The sequence below is a fragment of the Trachemys scripta genome, chromosome 2 (genome assembly GCF_013100865.1).
Source record: "Trachemys scripta elegans isolate TJP31775 chromosome 2, CAS_Tse_1.0, whole genome shotgun sequence".
In the NCBI taxonomy this organism is placed as follows: Eukaryota; Metazoa; Chordata; order Testudines; family Emydidae; genus Trachemys; species Trachemys scripta.
Genome location: NC_048299.1, coordinates 159,698 through 179,478, shown reverse-complemented (window position 1 = coordinate 179,478; position 19,781 = coordinate 159,698). Strand labels below are relative to the sequence as shown.

General features: G+C 48.3%; 1 protein-coding gene across 1 annotated transcript in view; it reads left to right on the top strand.

Moving 5' to 3' along the window:
• Positions 1-19,577, top strand: part of LOC117871889 — a 63,017-nt gene extending 43,440 nt beyond the window's left edge. Inside the window, exons 2-3 of the mRNA XM_034759690.1 lie at positions 9,097-9,228; positions 13,887-19,577. Coding sequence (XP_034615581.1) covers positions 9,132-9,228; positions 13,887-17,629 — 3,840 coding nt within the window. The 5' untranslated portion in view covers positions 9,097-9,131 and the 3' untranslated portion in view covers positions 17,630-19,577. The remainder of the gene's footprint in view (positions 1-9,096; positions 9,229-13,886) is intronic.
• Positions 19,578-19,781: the final 204 nt, after the last annotated feature.

Genomic DNA, 19,781 nt, shown 5'->3' with positions numbered 1-19,781 from the left:
TAAAATTAAAATGTACATGTTAGAGAAGGATGGTCTTTTGAAGGATTTATTTTAAAAACTATATGGCTGAAGATCCAACCATTGAAGGCTAAAGATGAATACTCAGGGCACATCTTCACTACCCGCCGGATCGGCAGGTAGCGACCGATCTATCGGGGATCGATTTATAGCATCTAGTGTAGACACGATAAAATCGATCCCCGATCGCTCTGCCGTCAACTCCGGAACTCCACCGCAGCGAGAGGCGGCAGCGGAGTCGGCGGGGGAGCGGCAGCGGTCGACTCACCGCTGTCCTCACAGCCAGATCAGTCGACCTAAAATACGCTATTCGTGTAGCTGAAGTTGCGTATCTTAGGTCGACACACCCCGCCCCCCCTTCCGTAGTGTAGACCTAGCCTCTGATGGTGCATCTACAAATCTATTCCAGGATTTTTTAGAGATGTGGTTTTATAATCTTCAGCAACACACGAATGAAATATTTTTAAAGCAAATTTTAAACTAAGGTCCTGTAAACTAATATGTTCTGAGTAAATATTACAGAGATGCACAACTGTATTGTCAGTAAATTCAGAAATTGACAGTAGATACCTGGGGGCTGGCAAATCCCTGTTACATGGCTTCATTACCCTTTGAATGGCTCTTTAACAGTTTCAATGTTGTGCTAATAGGTCTGGCGGCTGGAGGCTTTTTCACTTTTAAGTTACTAGATCCCCTCGGGCGTAAGACTCACCAGGCCGCAGCAGCTACAGCTGTGGACGCCTGCAGGAAGGGTCAGAACAGGGATAGGAAAGGCTGGGGGTTGGGCACTAAGACCCAGGGGAGGCAGAGCCTTCCCTTGCCTCTTATACCCGCCGCCCATGTCTGAAGCTATTTCGTGTGTGGGTTTGAAGAACTCTGCCAGTTGGCCCTATCTGTGCAGTCTCCCTCCTACAACCCATGACATTCTTGCATGCAAATTAATGGCAGAGTGAAGGTGGTGATTGGTTGAGTTACCTCTGACATCTCAAAAAAAGCGACAGAGAGTCCTGTGGCACCTTATAGACTAACAGACGTATTGGAGCATAAGCTTTCGTGGGTGAATGCCCACTTTGTCGGATGCATGCGAAAGCTTATGCTCCAATACATCTGTTAGTCTATACGATGCCACAGGACTCTTTGTCACTTTTTACAGATCCAGACTAACACGGCTACCCCTCCTGATACTCTGACATCTCAGAGGTCTAGGTCTTTTGGCATGTCACAGATACATGCCTTGCACAAGTGTAACTCATAAAGTCAAAGTGGTGGGGAATGTAAAAATGGAATGGGAATGGAGAGACCATAAACCCCAACAGTGATTGAACCTGTGATATTCTGAACAAAAGGAGCTCTCAGTCATGCCTGTAGCTGTTTCATTCACTTCACGCTGACCGAGCTATTCTAGGCTCCAGAGTGACAATCCCGGAACCTTATTAGTGAGCTGAGAAGATTCCAGGGTTCTCACCTGGCCAGGGTAAGCCTGGGACCAAGGAAGAGTAGAGGCTTGTTAGTAGCAACGTACTGGTGCCCTTTTGCTGTGTTGCTCTTAAGTGGCTGTTGGTGTTATGGGGAGTGTCGTCTGACCAAAGGCAGCCTGCTTTTTCTGGCACCTAAAACAGTACAGTACCCCCAAAGGCCGTGCACCCCAATGATGCCCAGACCTCACCCCCCAAATCGCGCCAAAGCTCCATATCCCCACCTTTGCCATAAGCAAAGTCTCCTGGGCTCTGCCCCTCGGTGCACTTGCGGGGGGGGGGTGGGGGTGGCTGAGGTCCTTTGGTGTTCCCCATCACCGCTTGGCCCTGGGACTGCCTGGGACTGCCCGCTCTGACAATAACTGCTAATGAAGAATCTCTCATATCATTCTTCTCTTTAAACGGGGTCGCATTGTGCTCAGTTATCGTTGGTGAGACTGGGTCAACATGTGTCCCCATGCAAGTCAGCTGACTTCACTGGAGTTGCCATGGGGGTGTAAGCCGGCCTATTCTACACAAAAATCCCCCAAACACTTCCCAGGAAATCTAATGGGACTTCATGCTATGGAGCATTTGCTGTAGATGGTCGCCATCCAGAATCTCTTTGGTGGCGATTTCTTCCTGCAGCTCAGTTAGTATAATCTCACAGATCTGATGACCAGCTTGGGTTATAGCACAGAGGATATATTTTTCAAAGGTTTATTTCTTTTAATTAGCAGTGCTCTGTCTGGTGAACAGGTATGAACTATCAAGGGCTGGAAATCTGTTTGTCGTTTTTCTCCAAGGAAAATATTGTAAAGAACTTGATGACAACATAATTAAGCCAATGATTGTCCTTCAAGGTCTCTCTTGCCTGGATTTTTGACAGGGTATTTAAGCATCGCTGCGCTCAGTGTTGCACACCTAGTCTATGTAGGAACCTGGTTTATTTTCAAAAGGGTGTTAGGCAGTTAAGTACCTTAATGCTGTTGTCTGGGCCTCTCACTGCAGATCTTTTTTAGCTTCAGTAGGAGAGACCCTTCAGAGAAGATACATTGCTCGCTAGGAGCTGCCGTACAGGGCTCTGGAGCACCATTTAACGTGTGTGAAGGAGGCTCATTTCTCCCCTCTCCTCCTCAGTGTCTAGGCCCAAAAGCCTAACAGAGAAAATCGTTTTAAATAATAATTATGGTAAGTATTGTAAGTAGTATCATGCATAATGTATTTTAGTTTAGCAAAAAGAACTAGCTTTAGTTGTAGTAAGAAGGAATTGTTTTGGTAAGGTTTGTGTAACTTTTGTTTAGCTCGGTTTGCTCTGTAAAAACCATTGCTCTGCAAGAAGTCGTGCTGTTGAAGTGTGAGGTCAGTCTAAGGAGACAATTCAATAGACAGCAGCGTTTGATATGGTCTCCCACAGTATTCTTGCCGCCAAGTTAAAGAAGTATGGGCTGGATGAATGGACTATAGGGTGGATAGAAAGCTGGCTAGATCGTCAGGCTCAACGGGTCGTGATCAATGGCTCCATGTCTAGTTGGCAGCCGGTATCAAGCGGAGTGCCCCAAGGGTCGGTCCTGGGGCCGGTTTTGTTCAATATCTTCATTAATGATCTGGAGGATGGCGTGGATTTCACCCTCAGCAAGTTTGCAGATGACACTAAACTGGGAGGAGTGGTAGATACGCTGGAGGGTAGGGATAGGATACAGAGGGACCTGGACAATTAGAGGATTGGGCCAAAAGAAATCTGATGAGGTTCAACAAGGACAAGTGCAGAGTCCTGTACTTAGGATGGAAGAATCCCATGCACTGCTACAGACTAGGGACCGAGTGGCTAGGCAGCAGTTCTGCAGAAAAGGATCTAGGGCTTACAGTGGACAAGAAGCTGAATATGAGTCAACAGTGTGCCCTTGTTGCCAAGAAGGCTAACGGTATTTTGGGCTGTAGAAGTAGGGGCATTGCCAGCAGATCGAGGGACGTGATCATTCCCCTCTATTCGGCATTTGTGAGGCCTCATCTGGAATACTGTGTCTAGTTTTGGGCCCCACACTACAAGAAGGATGTGGAAAAATTGGAAAGAGTCCAGCGGAGGGCAACAAAAATTATTACGGGGTTGGAGCACATGACTTATGAGGACAGGCTGAGGGAACTGGGATTGTTTAGTCTCCAGAAGAGAAGAATGAGGGGGGGATTTGATAGCTGCTTTCAACTACCTGAAAGGGGGTTCCAAAGAGGATGGATCTAGACTGTTCTCAGTGGTACCTGATGACAGAACAAGGAGTAATGGTCTCAACTTGCAGTGGGGGAGGTTTAGGTTGAATATTAGGAAACACTATTTCACTAGGAGGGTGGTGAAGCACTGGAATGCGTTATCTAGGGAGGTGGTGGAGTCTCCTTCCTTGGAGGTTTTTAAGGCCCGGCTTGACAAAGCCCGGCTGGGATGATTTAGTTGGGGATTGGTCCTGCTTTGAGCAGGGGGTTAGACTAGATACCTCCTGAGGTCCCTTCCAACCCTGAGATTCTATGAGACTGAAGGCCGGTGAAATGTTAAAAACACAAAAAGATTCCTAGCTGGAAATTTTGAAAAATTGACTGGGGACTTTTCAAGATTAAATGTGATGCAGTAACTGTACAAGTGACAGCCTAGGAGAATTCTATAATATGATATACCCAGCTACTCGCAGCGCCACTGCGACATTGCCCAGGGTACAATTTGGGGAGATAAGACAGCTGTGTTCCCTCAATTCCCCAGTCTGGGGTGGCTTTTACGCTGCTTTCCTGTGAGAACAACCACTCCTGGTCTGCTCTCACACAGCCCCCAGCATGTAAATCACTCCCAGCTATAGCGTATGAGTGCTATAGTCAGCCACTCAGGAATTACATGGCACCCGCAAACTCCCAATCCCAGACTTTCCCCCAGAAATGTGCCTCATATAAAGTCCGTCATTTCATTAACAGAAAATGATATACACATATCCTGTTATCCCAAATGGAGTGTCCCAAACACTTCAAGCCAAACACATTGGTTTAGATAAAACAAATTTATTAACTACAAAAAGAAAAAAAGTAAGTGATTACAAGTAATGAGGCATAAAAGTCAGAATTGGTTACAAGGAAAATAAAAGGTAAAACGCAACATCTAACTTAACAAGCTAAATGAATTAAAAACAAAGGTCAGCCAGGACCCCTCCCCTGCCCAGTGTTCCTCTCCTTGTCATTCAGGTGTTGTCGATGCCGTGAGCAGAGAGAAGGGAGGAGACTTTTGGGGCCATCTGTTCCCCTTTCTTATTGTTTTCCCTCCTCTTTGAGAATCATCTACAGCTGGGATCCAGGCGACAGACAATCTGTTGGGACAGGAACCTCCAGCTGTTACTTTGCCAAGATGTAAATTTCTCACTCCCACCCTTTTCCTGCTGAAGAATGGCCAGTTAATCAGGTGATGGTCCATCTGATCGTGTGACACCAGGCTGAGGGGTTGGCTAGCCTTTGGTCTGTGGGGAACTAGTCTGAAGCTCTTTCCTCAGACTTGGAACATATCTTTGTCACAGAGTGCCCAGGCTGGACGCTCTGGAACCACGCTGAATGACATTCGGACAGGACCCTCTTGCAGTGTGACAACCCCTCAGGGTACACCCTCACTAGGGCAAGAAGCCCCCTTGGCTTCAGCGCCTCCTTGGGTCTGACCTCAGAAGGTTCAGCACCTTATTTCATACCGTGAGCTCCCCACAATGAGTCCATCTAGATAGGAAACCTGGGGAAGACTTACATGCACCCCAAAGGCTCACACACCCCAACTCCGCAGCCAGCAGTGACTCTCAGCCAGCATGTGACACAGATGGGTTACTAGTCGTCGGGAACCCGGCGTAGAACAGATCCTGTTAGCGCATAAATTAGGAACATTCAGCAAAGTCCATCTCGGGGGGCGATCCAGAGCCCGAGCCCTGGGCTCTCCCCCCCGAGACCCAGGAGACTGACCAGCTTCCAGCAGCCCAGCCTCAGTCATGTCCCATTGCCCCTCCTCCATCCTTTGTCTCTTTCCCGGGCAAACTGGTCACCTGACCTCCACCTCTATCTTTGTTCTTCAACTCCTCCAGCTGGCTCTTGCAGAAGATGGGCCCCCTGCCAACAGTTGCCCGGATACAGAGTGTCTGGACATTGTCTGAGCCCAGGGAGCTAGACAGCATCACACCTGCCCTCTAGGGGTCTCTACAATAATCACACACCCTTGTCCCACCTCCTAGATACTTGTGCAACACATCAGTGAAACTGAGGCACACACAGAGTGTTCATACAAAACATTAAGAGAATTCCCACTTTGTCACAGTCTCGTACAGTAGAATTTTATAACTTTACATACAATGATGCCACAGATATTTTACCAGGACAATAATATTCAGTAGATTATACGTTTGTAAATGTTACCTAACAAGGCATACTTAGTACAATATTTATCAGAGTCTTGTAAAAGGAATCAACATAGGGATACAGACTGGCACAATAACGTGTATTTTCTTTGGTTTGTTTCTGAATGGCTGATTCAGAGAATGAAGTTAGTCATTTACTGTAAGTGTAGTTGGGATATATGTGCCAACAGGTACCCGAGGCACACGTTTGTAAATAAAATAAAATAGAGACATATCACATATCATAGAAAAAGAATGTGGGGTTAGAATGTTACTGCTGCTCAATCCTGGCGAAGTGTTTGAATGATAAAATCAACTGAGCATATAGTGCTTAATAGCAGACCCCAAACATCAACCCTCCGAGCAAAAAGCCAAAGGGATTATTGATGGGAATCCTACTCAGAGACAGGAGGAGAAATGAACGTAAGAGACAAGGCTGTTCTAGCTGCTTCTGGCTTCCCATAAAGGCTGCAGCTTCGGGTGGGTGAGTAACCAGCTGCTTATCCCGTGGGAACAGCAAAAGTGCTGCATAGCGACTGCTGCAAGTCCAGAATGTGCACTCCAGCTTCTAGTCAAAGCCACACAAGACACTGACTAACATGAGAGCAGAAGCCTCAAGTGAGAGTCTCAAACTGCAGTGCTGCTCAGGTGCCCCCTGGCAGGACAGAGCCGAAACTGCCAGTGGATAACACTGACCTGGTACTTCGGTGCTGGGAGGTGACTGAACCAAGTAAGACCGGCAAAGGGAAGTAGCAAAACCCTTTGGGGGCTACACAGGGATCCCAGTCCGAGTGCCTGTGGGAATGTCTATAAGAGGACTGGATGATAATCGGACAGCCCTGCTTTTTCAGTGTGCCCCCCCCCCAATCCCCCAAGAGACATGTCATGCCTTAAGGAACAAAGAGAACATAGAAGAAGGGAAAAGTGAGGTGGGGGAAAGGTGCTCCTTTCCTGGTGCAGTGGCAGGGTGGTGCTGGGGGGAGGTTGCAGGAGCTATAGCCACCCTAAAATTTGCCTTAGGCCCCCCCGCCTCCGTAGTCACCTCTCCCAGCGCAAAGGTCAAATGTTATGGAAAAAAGAGTGAAGGTGGCATGGTATTGGCTTTCTAATGATACCATACAAGGGGTATTTAGCATAAAGCATATTCCAGTTATGTCATATTCATAAGCATATTTTCATAGAGTATGGAGTGCAACGTCACAATTACAACTGGCCAAAACTTTTCTGACGGACTTGACAGATCAGCACCTTCCACGGGAACATGTGAGTTTAGTCAAAGGGTCTCCCTCCTCCTGCTGGGTTGCCGTGTGAGTCTAGGGAATACATTAAAACAACGAGGAGTCCGGTGGCACCTTAAAGACGAACAGATTTATTTGGGCATAAGCTTTCATGGGTTAAAAACCCACTTCTTCAGATTGGGTTCTTCAGTTGCATCTGAAGAAGGGGGTTTTTTACCCACTAAAGCTTATGCCCAAATAAATCTGTTAGTCTTTAAGGTGCCACAGGACCCTCTGTTGTTTCTGTGGATACAGACTAACAGGGCTACCCCTCTGATACTGGGGAATACATTGTGTTTCAGGGACACCGAAACAGCAGCCCAGGCAGCTGGAACATTTCAATCACTGGTTCTCAAACGTTTGTACTGGTGACCCCTTTCACATAGTGAGCCTATGAGTGCGACCCCCACCCTTATGAATTCAAAACACATTTTTATATATTTAACACCATTAACAATGCTAGAGGAAAAGCGGGGTTCAGGGTGGAGGCTGACAGCTCATGACCCCCCATGTAATAACCTCATGGCCCCCTGAGGGGTCCCAACCCCCAGTTTGAGAACCCTTGATTTAGGTATTTCCAAGCAAAATGTATCAGACTTTTAGTCCCACTAAAAATTTCCAGTTTGGGGCTTTTGGTCCTGATTCAGGATGGAATATTTTTCAAAATCTCAAGTTTTTTCATGGGCTGGAAATTCTGTTTCCTGACCAAATAACATTATCCCAGCTTCCCCTGTGCTACTCACCTACCGGATACTGTGACCATTTCCTGTAGTGTAGGCAGGACTACAGGATTCATTGTGTGAAATGCACAGGCACAGAATTAAATGTATTAAGAATATGACAAATGTTCATTAGTGACTTAAAAAGATCAGGGTCCAAATCACTCTTGCCCTGCACCTGTATAGTCATTTACTCCAGTGCCAGGTGGGCGTGAAACACGACCATTCTGATTGGGCAGCATTTCACACCCACTCTCAGCTCACTTTGCTCTGGTGGCTCCACAACGCGCAGAGCTGCAGTGAATCATGTCCCTTGTCCTCACCTTCCAGGCCCTGCTTGTTCCCTCCCTGCCCGCATCTCTCCTCCCACTGTCTCCCAGTCCCCTCGTCTTACTGCTTCCTTCGGGTCCTAACTGCTTAGACCCTGATTCTCCCCTGCCCACATCTCTCCTCGCACTGTCTCCCAGTCCCCTCGTCTTACTGCTTCCTTCGGGTCCTAATTGCTTAGACCCTGATTCTCCCCTGCCCACATCTCTCCTCCTACTGTCTCCCAGTCCCCTCGTCTTACAGCTTCCTTCGGGTCCTAACTGCTTAGACCCTGATTCTCCACTGCCTGGTGCCTGCATCATTTTTGACACCTGTGCAACAGTGGGTTTAAAATGCTACCAGACCAGAGCGGACGCGTTTCACACTCGCTTTGTAGGGGAATCAATGATGACACCGGGTATAAAGCAGTGGAGAGTCAGGCGATGGTCTCCTACCCCAGTCTGCCTTATCCTGTCCAACCATCTCCTTCTCTCCCCTTCCACTTTGTCCTTTAAACTCACTTCTTCCAGCAACCCTGCCCTGGCTGAGATCACCAACGAGTTTTCCACACCCACATTTCCCTTCACTGTTGCCCACTGCTCTGTGTTTACACCAGACAGTGAGATCACTGGACTCCCCCAGTCATGTCAGTAACATCAAAATGATGCACAGAAGAGCCAAACTAGCCCTTTTGCCAGGCTCCTGCATGGACTAGTTACTGTTGGGAATCAGTTTCTGACCCTCAGTACATTGCACCTGAGTGTGTGTCAGGAAATGACACCGAACCATGCTCACAAACTCACACTTCCAGTGTGATGAACCAAACTCACCTGGTCGGAGAGGTGTGAAGTCCGCAGCCAAGGAGAAGCATTTGAATCTGCTGCCCCCTGGAGGATTTCAGTGTAACACGAGTTATTTCTTGCAGGTGAGACACAGAGGAAAGTGTTTGGACGTTAAACCATGGCCGGGTCAGCTGACACCATTGAGATGCCGGCTCTGGGCCGCCCGTTCCAGCTGGGGATGCTGTACGACTGCCGCAGTGACTCCCTCATCCCAGGTAATTCCCCAGCTGTAGCCCCTGAACTCAGGCGTGAGAGGAGGAAAGGGTCACAGTCCGAACTCCTTCATACCTGAGAATGAGCCAAGTGCACTGTGAGTGACCTGCTTATGGGTATTACAGAAATGGCCCAGCACATTCCCCAGGGTCCAGGCTGAAGTAACTGGATGGGGAAGGAGGTACGTGCGTTGGGCTGGTGACCTGCTGCCATTGGTTCTAGATCATGTACAACTAAAACATCTCATGTGCCTGATTAAAAGAAACTACCCACTACCCACTTGGAAGGATTTATTTTCACCTGATCTTTTCTCAGGTGGCTGCCCCTAATATCTCCACCCACCAACTAAGAGACTCTAAACATCCCCTCCCTGGCATTTAGTAACCTAAGAACATAAGAACGGCCACACTGAGTCAGACCAGTGGTCGACCTAGCCCAGTGTCCTGTCTTCTGACAATGGCCAATGCCAGATGCCCCAAAGGGAATGAAGAGAACAGGGCAATCATCGAGTGATCCATCCCCTCTTGCCCATTCCCAGCTTCCGGCAGTCAGAGGTTTAGGGACACCCAGAGCATGGGGTTGGATCCCTGACCATCTTGGCTAAAAGCCACTGGTGGACCTGTCCTCCAGGAACTGATCTATTTCTTTTTTGCACCCAGTTATAACCTGTCTCGTGATGGACTCTTAACTGGCCACCCCCCGTCTATCTTGAGGCCACCCCAGCTCAAGCCACCAAATAGCTGCTCTGTGCACAAGGAGGCTAATTTCGGGAGATCACAAATGTATCGGTGGCTCAGTTGAAGGGAACGAGAGTCTGACTCTTCTCACAGATTCATAGATATTAAGGCCAGAAGGAACCATCAGATCAGCTAGTCTGAATCCCTGTATAGTCCCTGGAAAAATCATGGAGCAGGTCCTGCATAACAAACATGTTGCTGTACTTGCAATGTATTTGCACTAATAGAGCAGTGTTGTAAAGTCCATGCAGAAGGAGGTTTCCCCTTTACCAAGAATTAATTTCTGCTCCTTGTGTTATTTCTGGCTTTCTGGCTAAGGTCATGTGAAATGCTGTGTACAGGAACGTAGAGAACCCGACCGCCAGGAAGCTTGTGGGGAAAGCACAGTAAATGTGGAGGACTGAACAAAGCCTGAATGTTGCACTCTCTTGGCTCTCTCCCTCTTTATGTTTGATCACTGGGCACAGGCTCCAGGGGCCAGATTTTTTAAAGGGTGCACCAGGCTTCTGAAAATCCCACTAGGCACCTCTGTGTCACTTTACGCGAGGGGTGTAGCCATGAGTGGGCCTGGGTGGGCTGTGGCCCCCCACTTGGCATCCAGGCCCACCCAAATGGGTGCCAGAACCCCCTGAATCCATAGGTTGGGACTCCTGATCCCAGCTCAGTGTCCATCATCCCAACCGTGTCCCCCTCCTGCCGGCACCACGTGCTGCTGCCCCAGACTCCAGCCCCAGCCAGCACTAGCCCCGCGGGGGGCTATGCCTCATGGGAGCGGGTCTGGGCAGGGCTAGCGCTGGGGCCTGAGACCGAGGCAGCAACATGCGGCACTGGTAAAAGGGGCTGCGTCCGCAGGCTGATGGACACGGAGCCAGGGTTGGGAGGGGTGGGTGGCCCCGGCAGGGTCCCCTCTTCCCCATAGGCATGCCCCACAGTCTGTGTGCCCCGAGAGCCTGCTGAAGGGCAAGGGAGGATGGGAGGAGGTGGACCCCCCATCCCTCCTGCCCCCACAGGGCACTAGATCCCTCCTATATCCCCTCCCCTTCCTGCCCCCCCTCCCCAGGGCCCCCATCCATCCTGCCACCCCCCGTCATTGCCCGCCCAAAGCCAGGGCCCACCCCATTTTTCTGTCCTAGCTACGCCACTGGTTTAGGCATCTAAACACATTAAAAATCTGGCCCTACATTTCTTTGCTAACAGCAAATAGCTGTAAATCCCGCTGGCAGACAAGTCTCTCCTTCCCCCCTCTGGCTGGTTAGATCTGCAGAAGTCAGCAGGAGCTGCACTTTGTACATATGAAGTTCTATAAAACTGCTAAAAGCGCTGAAGAAAACTCAGGCCTTGGGCTTCTCAAGTCGGGTACCCAAATGAGTGGCTGTTTTGTCCTTACTCTCTGTGCCTCAGTTCCTCACCTATAAAATAAGGATATTAACATCTCTTTGCCTCCCAGGGATGCTGTGAAGAGAAGTGTGTGACTGTTGTTCTACTTGGATATTACGGTGATGGGCACCCGGGAGGAAATAAACAGTTCTGTAGTCAGTGCAGGGGTTGAGTAGTGTCCAGTAACTAAGGCCTGGGACCACACATTGAAAACCTACCTCAAAACAGATTTTTAATCTGAGTGATTTGCTTTCCTGACCTTTTACTGCTTGGCTTTGAAACCTTCAAATTCTTAATGTAAAAGGTTTTTTTAATTTAAGTTTAGAGATATTGTAGTGCAGAAGGACCTAGAGCAGTGGTTCTCAAACTATGGGCTGGGATCCCAAAGTGGGTCACGACCCCATTTTAATGGGGTCGCCAGGGCTGGCTTAGACTTGCTGGGGCCTGCAGGCTTCAGCCCTGGGTGGCGGGGCTCAGGTTACAAGCCCCATGCCTGGACTTTGGCCCCCCCATCCAGAGCAGCGTGACTTGGGCTTTGGCTTTGGCCCCTCCACCCAGGGCAGCGGGGCTCAGGGTTTGGTCCCCCCTTCCTGGGCTCATGTAGTAATTTTTAGTGTCTTAAGGGAGTTGTGGAGCAATGAAGTTTGAGAACCCCTGAGCTAGGACAATCTGGGAGATGCTTTGGGATCCATGTGGATGATGATATTGATACAAGAATAAGTGCCCAGTCCGGTGCCTAAACCTCCTTTAAGGCCCCAGCTCAGGAAGGTACTTACACATGTGTGTGACTTTAAGCCCCACTGAAGTCAGTTAACACTTGTGCTGCACCTGAATGTGAACATGGGACCCAGATGGGGATGTATCTTGCAAGAGTCAAAGGAGCCCTTCCTCCATTGGGCACAGGGTCCTGCTATTTGTGTATCAGACTCTTCCGGACCGTGTATTTTCTGATACCTCATTTTATAAAATAACAAACTTTGGTAGACAGAGCTACCAGAACGTAACTGTTGGTTCCTCATGCAGGTTTTCTGCTGCCTGAGACACACCGCAAAGGGGTGAGAGTTCTAGAACGTGTGTGTATTTTTCTGTGAATTCATCAGGGAGAGAGAAAGGGGTTGGTGATTGTAGCGGGGTGGTTACCTGCTCCAGCCCTGGGAGAGGGCTAGGCGCTGGGAGAACAGCCCAGGCTGAGTGGGGAAACAGCCACAGCTGTGGCCACGCCCCAAACGGACTCAGCTGGCCCTATAAAGGGACTGCTGGGCTGAAGCAGTCAGTTTCTCTCTGCATTCAGAGGGAGAAGGGCCTGGCTGTGGGGAGCTTAACCAGGTATCTGGAGTGGAGCAGGGCTGGGGAAAGGCCAAGGGAGCTCTGGCCTGGGAAAGCCCCAGGCTGCAGGCCTGGGAAGGCCGAATAGGTATTGGGGTTGTAGGGGACAGCCCAAGGTTAGGCAGTGGCAGCAGGTCCAAACCCCTCCTTGCCTATGATGACTGGCTTATACAGACTGCAGTCGGCCCCAGTGAAAGGGGGCTAGATGGTGACTGGCAGTAGCTCATAGGCTGAGGCAAGGTAGGGATAGAGGGTTGGGGATTCCCCGGGGAGGGGAGACCCAGATCTGTGGGGTACTGCCAGGGGGCAGCACCCCAGTTAAAGGGGCACCGGGGTCCGGGAGGGACACGGCGCCAGCGGCAAGGCGGATCACCGGCCTGCAGAGGACGCTCCGGAGCTGGAACGAGCTAATTCCCGGAAGTCACCAGCAGGAGGTGCCGCTGGGTGATTCCACGCCTCACTACAGTGATAAACAAAGCTAATACCAAGTGCATCACATGCCACACAGAACTAGCTGTCTGCAGAAATCTTACTGCATGTGACAGCAATAGGCAGCAGACAAAAAAAAGTGAGAGCGTGGGCATGTCTAGCTATGTATATGACCAAAACTAAGCTTAATTACAAACACAATTTAGTTTACCATAAACTTTTGAAATCCACAGTCAACCTGTGGAACTCCTTGTCAGAGGATGTTGTGAAGGCCAAGACTATAACATGGTTCAAAAAAGAACCAAATACATTCATGGAGGATAGGTCCATCAATGGCTATTAGCAAGGTTGGGCAGGGATGTGTCCCTAGCCTCTGTTTGCCAGGAGCTGGGAATGGGTGACAGGGGATGGATCACCTGATGATTCCCTGTTCTGTTCATTCCTTCTGGGGCACGTGGCACTGGCCACTGTTGGAAGACAGGACACTGGGCTAGATGGACCTTTGGTCTGACCCAGTAGGGCCGTTCTTATAAGTGCATGTACGTGTAACAGTCTCATTATCAGCTGCTGAAACTGCAGAGTCAGGGTTGTGTGTTTATGTTAGACTTATAAATGAATGAATGCTAATCTATGTTTATTCTCACACAGACACAGTGATTGAAGTGTGTTACCAGATCAGACACTTTGTTCAGGGACATTCAGCTAATGTTAGAAAATGTCTTGCAGTTACAGAACAGAAAAGTTTCTTATTCCCTCTGCCATTTACCATGTGTCTGTCTGTACTATTCTAGACATCACTTTATGGGACCTGGAGACACTTCAGAAACATGTAGACACAAAACCACAATCCAAGACTGAATTTCAGATTCTTGCATCTGACACCACTGAAGACAAGGCCTCTGCCCTCAATGTCACAGCATCACTGAAGGCCAGTTTCCTGTCTGGCCTGGTGGAAGTGAATGGATCCGCCGAATATTTAAGTGATACCAAGACATCAAAACATCAAGCCCGTGTTTCTCTCCAGTACTCAACTACAACACACTTTAAGCAGCTGAGTATGAGCCAGTTAGGGCACCATAATATCTCTTACCCTGATGTGTTTGACCAAGGCACGGCCACCCACGTGGTCACGGCTGTGCTGTACGGGGCGCAGGCTTTCTTTGTCTTTGATCAGGACGTTTCTTCATCTGAGAACATACAAGACATACAGGGAAAACTCCACGTTATCATTAAAAAGATACCCCTGGTTTCCATAGAGGGGGAAGGAGCTCTCAAAATGGATGACACGGAAAAAGCACAAGCTGAAAAACTTAGTTGTAAGTTTTATGGTGATTTTGCTCTTGAGAACAATCCAGTTACTTACCAAGATGCCATGAAAACATACTCCACCCTCCCCAAGCTGCTGGGTGCCAGCGGGGAGAAGGCCGTACCGGTGAGAGTCTGGCTGTACCCGCTGACCAAGCTGGATTCCAGAGCTGCTCAGGTCATGCGTGAGATCAGCACAGAACTGATCTTTGATGTTCAAACAGCCCTGGAGCAACTGACAGAATTAGACATGCGATGCAATGACGCATTGAAGAATCCAATTGCCTCAACCTTCCCCGAAATCAAGAGTAAAGTCCAGCAATTCAGAGATCTGTGTAAGCAACACAGACAAACTTTCCAGAAACAGCTATCAAGTATCTTACCCTCCATCCGTGGAGGTGGAGAAGAGGAAGGGGCCCTGGTGGACATATTAACCTGCAAAAACCGATCACCATTCAATACCCAGCAACTCAATGAATTTCTGGATAAAAAGGAACGAGAAATGAATTTTGTCAATTTCTATGTTTCTGCCCTAAAGGATGTGGAAGTAGTGTCCTCCCAGAATAAACTGGATGAAATAGTAGTTGATCTTAAGAATGACTTTGTTGTCTCCTTTATGTTCACTTCATTACATGAAGAGGAACCATATTTATCAGATTTAAAACTCCACCTTCAGACCCAGTTTATGAAGAATACCCAAGATCCTGCATCAGTCAGTTCTGTCAGCGACAAATCCAAACTGTGGTTTGAGGACAAACAGCGGAAACAAAATGCCCGAAAATCTGCAAAATCCATTTCAGACTTTGCCCGTGTCAATAAATCTAATGGGAAGACTAGATTCATTGTGGCCTCGGTCCCAGACAGGGACAATCAAGGAGCTTCAATTTACCTCTATGAAAATGGAGACCTGGTCAGCACTAACTATGAACCTCCATCAAAACCTCTTTCTCTCCTGATTGATGGAGTCAGACATGACTGTGTGCAGCTCACCTTTAACCCAGCAGCCTTTGGAAGGGAGGAGATATCTTGCTATCGGGTAGAGTACAGAATGGTAGGGCAGGAGAACTGGACAGTTGTGGATGTAAATAACAAAGAAGGGACGTTCACAGTAACAGGGCTACGTGCAAACACCGAGTACCAGTTCCGATACGCTGCAGTGAGCAAATCAGGGCTCAGCGAGAGCAGCGACGTGAGTGATCCTGTGAAGACACTTCCCCCGACCAGCCCTCCTGGGAAGCCAGAAAAAGTTACTGTAGAATCATCAGCCATCGCCCTCACCTGGGAGAGTCCAAGTGTCATTGCAGATGGAGTCAGTATAAGGGAGTATAAGGTGGACTATAAAGAGGAAGCTGGAGGTGAGCAGAAAGACAAATGGCTGGAACGAAGGACGGGCGAGAGAACAGAGTTCTGTACCATTGGTGGACTGAGGCCTGAGACTCCCTACAGATTCCGGGTGTCGGCTGTGTGTGCGGATGGGGCTGTGAGTGCCCCAAGTGAGGAGGTTATTGTTTCAACACAAAGAAAAGAAGAATCAAATAAATTAGCACGCTCTCTCCGCAAAAAGAGCAAGCTCATAAAAAAAGGGCAGCCATCAGTCTATGCCCTTCCATTAGAGAAGATAGCATTAGGTCCTAGGTCATCTTATCTGAAGTGCAGACTTGGAGAAAAGACACATCATGTCCCTAAAAAAGTGATTATGGTGATGGGAGCAACTGGATCAGGGAAAACTACACTCATCAATGGGATGATCAACTATGTCCTGGGTGTGCAATGGAAAGATGAATTCAGGTTCAAGCTAATTCATGAAATTACAAACAGAAGCCAAGCCCAGAGCCAGACATCTGAAGTGACTGCCTACGAGGTCAATTGCAAGAAGGGCTTCAAAGTCCCTTATTCCCTGACTATAATAGACACCCCGGGATTTGGTGATACTAGAGGAATTGAACATGACATAAATTTAACTGAGCAGATCCGAGCATTTTTTTCCACCCCAGGGGCCATTGATCAAATAGACGCCGTCTGCTTTGTAGTTCAAGCCTCCTTAGCTCGTTTGACACACGCCCAGAAGTACGTGTTTGACTCAGTGCTCTCTATCTTTGGGAAGGATATAAAAGACAATATACAAATCCTGATCACCTTCGCAGATGGACAGACGCCCCCTGTCCTGGAGGCCATTAAAGAGTCTGAGGTGCCTTGTACTAAAGATGCTCAGGGTGTCCCTGTTCATTTCAAATTCAACAACTCCGCACTGTTTGCCAGCAATGCTGGAGCTGACGAGGGCAGCTGTAATTTTGATGCAATGTTCTGGGAAATGGGAGCGATCAGCATGGAGACTTTTTTTAACTCCTTAAGATCTTTAAAGACTAAAAGTTTAACATTAACCCAGGAAGTTCTCGGGGAACGGAAGAAGCTCGAGGTTGCTGTGCAAGGGCTGCAGCCACAAATCAAAGCTGGCCTGACAAAGCTAGAGGAGCTAAGACAGACTGAGCGAGCTCTGGAACAGCACAGGGGTGATATGGAGGCCAATAAAAACTTTGAGTACGAGGTAGAACGAACAGAGGCAGTGAAAGAAGATATCAGTGGCACAGGTTTGTTTATAACAAACTGCCAGGTGTGTCACTTCACATGTCACGATGACTGTGCATATGCTGATGATAACGACAAATACCGTTGTTCGGCTATGGACCGTTCTGGAAATTGCAGGGTTTGCCCTGGTAAATGTGTGTGGGACATTCACTTCAATCAAAAGTACAAGTGGAGATATGAAGTCAAAAAAGAGAAAAAAACCTTTGCAGAGCTGCAGGAAAAGTACAAAAAGGCCTCTGGTGAGGTGATGACAACTGAGAAGATATTTGAGCAGCTTTATTGGGACTACACTGAAGTAGAAGAGATAGTGCTCGAGCTTATTGAGAGATCATCTCTCAGCCTCCAACGTCTGCAAGAAATTGCCTTAAAACCAAATCCGCTGTCCACTCCAGAATACATTGACCTGATGATCATGTCAGAAGAGCAGGAAGTGAAGCCTGGGTACCAGGGACGCATAAAATCACTGAAGGAGGTGAGAGAACAGGCTGTGATAATAACCAAGATCGCCAATAACGAGGACTTGCTGCCAGCAGAGAAGGAAAAGTACAGGAAGCATGAAACACTAGAGAAGGGAATCATGAATTTTGGCAAGAAGCTCAAAGAAGGGTATAATATGGCAAGAGATTGGTGGTCTGGAAAATAGTCTGCAGTGAATCCCCTCACACCCGAAACATGAAAGCCTGTAAAACAAACACACTTTTCAGCTTTTATTCAGCTATTTTTACATTCCAGCTGTATAGATATTTGGAAAATTGATCTTTATGTCATGAATTTTAAAGCCAGAAGTGCCCAAACCCTTTTTTTTTTAAACTGGGCCACCCTTTGAAAATATTTCAGACTGTGATGACTCCTCCCCCCCCACCCCAAAAAAAGTGGTACTCATCCCTGAAACCAGCTGCCTCCGCTCTCTGCCCACCCAGCTCTGAAGGCAGCACTGCCTCCAGCAGCAGCACAAAAGTAAGGGTGGCATGGTCTGGCACAACCTTCAGAGCACGGTGCCCAGCCAGCAGCCACCCCTCTCACAGCCTCCCCCACAATAGCCTTCAACCCCCTTTTGGGTTGGGACCCCCAGTCTGAGAAACACTGCATTAGATCATCTACTCTGATTTCTGTATAATATAGGCAGGAGAATCCCCCGCCCAATCACTCTTGTACTGAGCCCAATAATTCACATTTGACTAGCACATCTTCCAGAAAGGCACCAGTCTGGATATGGAGATGTCAAGAGATGGAGACTCCACCACTTCCCTAGGCAGCCTGTTCCGACGGTTATTCACCTCCCTGTTAAACATTTGTGCCTTAATTCTAATGTGAATTGGTCTCACTTTAACTTCCACCCACTGATTCTTTTTCTGCCTTTCTCTGTTAGATTAAAGAGCCCTTTAGCACCCCGTATTTTTCCCTGTGAAGGTCCTTATATGCTGCAAACACCTCCCAATTTTCTTTTTGGTAAACTGAACAGATCAATCTCTTTAAGAGTCTCACTGTAATAAGACATTTTCGAAATTCCTTTTGCAAAGCCCATGGCTTGATCTACACTTAAAAGTTATGCCAGCATAGCTATGTCATTCACAGGGTGTGAAAAAAAATCACACCCCTGACTAATATAGCTATGCTGACAAAACCCCCAGTGCAGACGCAGCTATGTTGACAGCAGAGCACTTCTCTCGACCTAGCTAACGTTGATCGGAGAGGTGATGTTCCTACAGTGACAGAAAAACTCCTTCTGCTGGTGTAAGCTGTGTCTACACTAGAGGGCAATGCCAGAAGAGGCTCTGTAGTGTAGACATAGTGTCTGTTTGCTTCAATTCTCACATCTCCCTGAAGGGGTACCTGTAAACCAGAGAACCCACGAGGTGGGAGCTCTGGAAAAGGGTGTGCTTCTGCTCCTGGGAGTCTGGGGGAGCCAGTAAAGTACTAGTCTAAGGGCCTATGTAGTTGGTTTGCAGAGTCTCAGCTCTCAGGCGGGGGCATTAGACAAACCCACAGCTCGAATTCGTGCCTGGACCCTGTTCAGACTCAGGAAGCTTCAAAACCCAGGGGCCCAGTGTGCAGGATCCAAATGAAGAACCTGGTGAGTGTCCAGCAGGGGCCGCTTGACCAGGGCTGTTACAACACCCAACTCCTTTTCAGGGTCACAACTTCCCAGGATCCAGTCCCCGTTCTGTAGGTAGGCGCTGCGTTCTCTGTGCCTAGTAGCAGAGCTTTGCATCTGGCCGTGTGAAAACACATTGTTTGATTGGGCCCAGCTCTCCGAGCAAGACAGATCTCTCTGTACATCTTCCCTGTCCTCATCATTATGTACCACTTTGCCAGTGTTTGTCATCGGCAGATTTTATCAGCGGTGATTTTATATTTACTTCCAGGTCATCGCTAAACATATTCAATAGTGTCAGGCCTAGAACCAATCCCCTCTGAAACCTCACTAGACACACCCCTCTTCAGTGACAATTCCACATTGACAACTTGCTTTTGTGGAGTGTGGAGTCTCCCACATCCTAAGTGGATCCCATAACCGCTGGGCTAAAGGATATCAGGAAGTCTTCCCCACTACCCCCCTGCCCCCTGGCAGTTTTGTGCAGAATACAGCACATACCTAACTCGTTCTCACGAAACGTGGCTTAAGTGCCAAGCCTCCTTACTCTAGGAGAGGAGCTCCCAGGTTTGAATTGCTGGCCGAGATAGGGGACTCCATGCAGCCTGGACTTAGCTGGCTATCTCCGTGAGAAGGGCAGGGCTTAGCGTATACTCTCTCATCAGTGTAGCCAATTAGTTCATTTTATCATTCATTTATT